Raw genomic sequence first — 5,395 nt, 5'->3', positions numbered from 1 at the left:
CCTGGTCTGAGATGCAGTATATCCTTTGCGTTGGATTCAAAAAACAAAAAAAAATCATTGTCTAGTTCGAGGTGAAGTTGCTGTTCTGATACCCAGAAGCTATTTTCGGTCATAAAGAGACGGTAGCAACAACATTAACTACAAAATAAGTTACAATGCGAAACACACAAAATAGCACACCTACAAAGGTGGTTTGAAATGTGTCTTGAAATATCTGATTCCAGTGGATGCAAAATATCCCCATCGCATCAAAGATCAAACACCATATTTTACGGTAGGTATGGGGTTGTTCTGCTCATGCATCCTTATTTCAACGCCAAACCCACCACTGGTGTGCATGTAATCTGACCATAGCATGGGTTTCAATCCAAGTGCCATTTATCTAACGCCAGCAGTTTAAATTAGTTGGATGACATGAAAAGAGCTCTTTGGCCACACACACACACCAGTGGTAGTTTGGCATCGAAATAAGGATGCACAAGCGTCGGTGCTGAACCCCTAATAATAAAACACCAACAAATAGGGTTTCACCCAGCGTCGCTGCTTGAACCCTTAAATGATAAATCATTCATTCCAGAATTGATTGTTTTACATCACTTTTATTACAATTTTAAATAGTAGCACAGATCACAGTACATATGGTGCAACAGAAACATGTAGCTTCTGATGTCTGTTGCAGCTTTTTAAACAATCCAGTAAGTGACACTAGTAAAATCAGATCAGGATGGTCTCCTTGAAAACAACAAACATGATTCTAAGTGAGAGTCCTAAATGACATCCTATACAGTGCACTTCTTTTGATCAAGGCCCATAAGCACTATAACAAGGGAATAGCGTGCCATTTGGGACAAAAACAAAATCAGCATTCTGATTCCCAGACTTTCTAGGCCAGTTTGAGCAGCTCTGTAACCATGACACCCACCCCATCAAACACCTCGTGTATTGGAGCGTTACACATGAAGGCAGAGGTGGTGACCAGCTTGTTCTTTACGTCGACGTGCACCTCCCCCACATTCTTATTCACGTGTTTACAGCCCAGCTCAGTCATGGTGGTTGCCGTCTGGGCATAGGGCCATCTAGTGGTGGGAGGGAGAAGAGCAGCAGGGGCTAAAAACACATACCTCTTATATTCAAACAGAGACATAGTGTATACACACGGTCTCACACACCACTGACACTAACCCACCTCTCACACTCGTTGTCCTGTCCCACAGTGATCTCACATCCCGGCAGGGCCCTAGCAGCTAGGACAGGGGAGATGCAGCACATAGCCAGGGGCTTGCCTACTTCGTGGAACCCCTTAATCAGCTTCTCTACCTGGGGCTGAACCGTGTACTCCTTCCCCTTCACAGCCCAGTCAGAAAGGTTCTTGGCCACGCCAAAACCACCTGCAGGACACAACAGTTGGGTTGAGCACAGTGTAGAGCAGTGGAAACCAGCCCTGGTCCTGGAAAGGTAAAGGGTGAGTAAGGGTTGTATGCTGATGATAATGGAAGCATGATAGTGACGAAGGTATATAATGATGAAGGTATAAATTAAGGAGTAATGCTTACCTGGGATGACGAGGGCGTCGAAAGCGGTGATGTCCAGTTTGGTAAGATCTGACACGTCACCGCGGGCGATACGAGCACTCTCCTGCAGGACGTTGCGTTTCTCCGCCGTGGGTTTCCCCTCGCAGTGGTTCACCACATGCATCTGATCCACGTCAGGGGCAAACATCTGGACCTGAGGTGATGAGGGTTTAGACCGTCAATACTGTACATCTACAGTACAGGCCAGAAGGAGTTTCATAGTAGTGTTCATGGTAATGAGATTGGAACCTGCATTCCCAACGACAAGCACTCAGGGGGAGACTATGATTAAAAGTACAGCAGTAAAAGGAGCAAGCAGAGGCATATTGACAACATGCACATCAATGCAAACTCTGCACCACTTTCTAGACTAGAGGATGTCTGAAGTTGTCACAGGAATCTGACTATAGATTGGGCTTGTACAGTCAGAAGGTTAGCATGAGAAGCTTGAGTTTGAACTACCCATGGAAACGTTAAAGAGTCCTTACCTTAGCTCCAGCCCTGCTGAGGTGGACCAGCACAGCAGACGCCTCGTGGATCTCTGTCCCATCGTAGACCCCACACCCTGACAGAACTATTGCTATACACTTCACCATGACTCCTGCAAAAGACAGACAAGAATTACAGTATGGAGACAGTGATGCACAACAAGCAGTTAGATTAAACTGAATTCTAGATTGTTCTCTCATCAATACACATCACATGGCATGTCGGGTAATGCGTCAGGTAAGGTACACAAGTGTCCCAAATGGCACCCTATTCCCAATATAGTGCACTGCTTTTGACCAGAGCCCTGGTTTAATAGTAGTGCACTACATTGGAAATAGGGTGCAATTTGGGACAACGAAGACAGGTGAGCATGATGTGAGAATGACTTCCCAGCAGCAGAATCTATCAAACATTTAAAGGCCTGAGGCCTCATTTATCAACGGAGAGTAAATTGCTTACTAAATTTTGGTATACGTGAAGATTCTAGGATTTGCATGCGCAACAAATTGGGATTTAGCAAACTGTCGTACACGATACACACACGTCCATATTGCGAGGCTACAACCCGCCTTAAATTCTCTCCAGTCACCTTTTATGGTAGCAAAAACACACTAATAATGCTGTATGATTTGGAGATGTTGGAACAGGGCCATGATCATTTCTAAAATAAAGCACAATGGCATTATCCCATTTCTGTAGGGGTGTGGGCAGAATGCTTTAACCTATAGTGAGTGCCAAATGATAAACACTGGCCTCCTGAGTATCATCACATCAGTCTCTAAAGGACTGTGTCCAGGCAACACACCAATGCCTCTAGTCAACAATACCTGATACAGGTAGAGAGCCAGGTGTGGAGGGAGGGAGGAAAAGTACAGAATCCACAGAGATTATGTGATAAGCATCGGGTCACTGATCATTCTAAAGCACGGTTCAGATAGGCCTACAACAGGTTAAGACAACTTATGCAGCAGGTTTGGAGAATTAGGTTAAGGATAAGCTAAACTTTTCCAATGCGACTCGAACATATCTAGTTACAACCAGGTCTGCCCTTAAAACAGCCTTGGTTTCCACAAATGCGATGTTGCTAACGCAGTACGCTAAAAGAAACGGAACCCCTGAGCTGTATTCGAATACTCATACTAACCGTACTATTTGTGACGTGCTTGAGTATATAGTATGCTTATTGGTCATAGTATGGATATAGTTAGTATGCCAAAAGTTCCCGGATGTCGTACTAAATTCGCCAAAATATGAAGTATACACACATAGGACACTATTTCAGTACTTTAGGGCCTGTAATGCAATTCTTAAGGAAATAGCTTCACGTAGTTTTCAGATTTGAAGAAAATATGAGGTATAAAGAGAGCGGATACAAATTCAGTGCTTTAACGAATTATGACAAACTTATGAAAATGTTGAGCAATGTAATAAAGTAAGGACTTTTCAAATAAGTTACCTTACACATTGTTGGCTGATAAGGACAACATAGCTAACAAATTACTAACCACATAGCATAGCTTTACAATAGTACCGGTAACGTTATGTTGTTAGCTAGCCACCTAACGTTAGTTGGCTACTTATACATCAAACTTGCCAGTATATTCACTATAGGCTAACTACCCATCGTCTATTGACTCATTCTTAGTTTAGCTAAATAGTATAGTGGTTGTGCGTTCTCAATCGACATTCAGGGGCTTTCGTAAGTTCGCGCTGGCTATCTAATGTTACTCCGATTTCAGAACACACTCGTATAAACGCAGAATAATTACATTTACGAGCGCTCAACACCAGTAGAATATGGGCGGTGTCAGTAAACGTCAGCAAAAAAACGTTATTAAATTGTTGCCAGCAGCAGTTGCAGTCACCAACGGATAACATGAAAACTGCCTACCCAGCTCTGTTGGGGCGAGTAAAATGGTCTGTGGTCTCATGCGTGTCTGGAAGTAGCTAGCCAACGTTAGATTGGGTGCGTGACTGCCGTTATATACAACGCTCAATCAACCCTACTCCTCGGCCGGAGCGTCCAGTGTGTGCCATGAGAGCCAAACGCTCTGAATTTACAAACGGACAATCTGACAACGCTCTGAATGTACGAGCGCAATCTGGCACTCCTGAAGTGGTAAAATGTAAAACGAATAATTTGTTGTTATGCTAACTAGCTGGCAAGATGTTGCATAGAAACGACTTCCGGTAGACTGTCAAAGAGCTAGTAAACTCAACTGAAAGGATACTGTTCGTTTACAGTATACTAAAATGAACTAATAGTATACAGTATGTTAGTATGGGTATACTAACACAGCTCTGGTCTGAGTTTAAACCCGATTGGCTGAACGCACCATCTGGGATTAGCATAGTGGTGGAAAATGGTGTTTCATAAGGAAAGTACGCATACCCACCCCCTCTGCATTAAATACAATTAATGAGGAAATCGAAGCATCTCGGTACGAGCCGGTCCACAAGGGATACTAATGTATTGACGGTTGCATACAATGAGTTTGGATGGTAAAAATTACACGACTCAATATCGCCTTCTGCCGGCCTTTGGGTTAAACGTTACGAAACAAAGTTGCCACTGTTGTAGCCAGGTGTCGTAGCAAACGAGAATCATGAAATACATGCACCAGAAACAGACCAAGTATCAGCAAGCTAGCCTAACTGCTAGCCAAGATAAGAATGTTCTTAACTGACTTGCCAAGTTAAATAAAAAGGTACCACACGTTTGTTTGTTTTTGTAAAAAAACTGCAGCAAAAATAAGACCAAGAACACAGAAAGCGCACTGTTACTTTGGTAAAACGTAGCCTTTCCGTCTCGTCGCAAGTCTTTATCTAATTAACATGTGGAATTTTACTACCTCCAACAGCAGAGATGCGTCTTAAAACTGCCTAAAACAGTATCGGCTGTTAGATGTGAACCAGTCATCACATATCCACAGCTATTGTGTTACATTAAACTCTAAATACAACATTAATGCTAAACTGTTTACTTAGGCTACATTGATGCAGTATTAATTGATCGACAACGTTATTCTCACCTTGTTACAATAGTAGGTCTTCCTATTCACTCTGAACGCTACTGCGTTAATATCCTCCTTCTGTGGCCCCTCCCATGGAGGCGGGGACTAGTGACGCTGGGAGGGAAAAGGGAAACTTACTTGCCTTACTGCCCTCTCTGTTTGCTCTTTTTCTAAATCTCTCAGAATCAGACACTGGATGGATGGTGTCAGTGTGTCAATATTGATGAAGACACTGTATACTGAACAAAAATATAAACGTAACATGTAAAGTGTTGGTCCCATTTTTCATGAGCTGAAATAAAATATCCCAGAAATATTCCA

At 42.9% G+C, this 5,395-nt stretch overlaps 1 protein-coding gene across 2 annotated transcripts; it reads right to left on the bottom strand.

The window, feature by feature from the left end:
- Positions 1 to 579: 579 nt before the first annotated feature.
- Positions 580 to 5,175, bottom strand: LOC120029026 (glutamine amidotransferase-like class 1 domain-containing protein 3A, mitochondrial). 2 transcript variants are annotated; one of them, XM_038974312.1, is made up of 5 exons: positions 5,093 to 5,175; positions 2,060 to 2,172; positions 1,554 to 1,725; positions 1,187 to 1,388; positions 580 to 1,076 (listed from the first exon to the last, which is right to left on the bottom strand). In XM_038974312.1, exons 2-5 carry the CDS (start codon positions 2,165 to 2,167, stop codon positions 884 to 886), a joined length of 675 nt encoding a protein of 224 aa, XP_038830240.1. In that variant the 5' UTR covers positions 2,168 to 2,172; positions 5,093 to 5,175; the 3' UTR covers positions 580 to 883. The 2 variants fall into 2 exon arrangements, with proteins under 2 accessions (XP_038830240.1, XP_038830239.1); XM_038974311.1 differs by lacking the exon at positions 5,093 to 5,175 and adding an exon at positions 3,952 to 4,006.
- Positions 5,176 to 5,395: the final 220 nt, after the last annotated feature.

The sequence above is a fragment of the Salvelinus namaycush genome, chromosome 34, assembly GCF_016432855.1.
Source record: "Salvelinus namaycush isolate Seneca chromosome 34, SaNama_1.0, whole genome shotgun sequence".
Taxonomy (NCBI): Eukaryota; Metazoa; Chordata; class Actinopteri; order Salmoniformes; family Salmonidae; genus Salvelinus; species Salvelinus namaycush.
The sequence above is the reverse complement of the archived record's forward strand: the minus strand, read 5'-3'. Positions and strand labels throughout refer to the sequence as shown.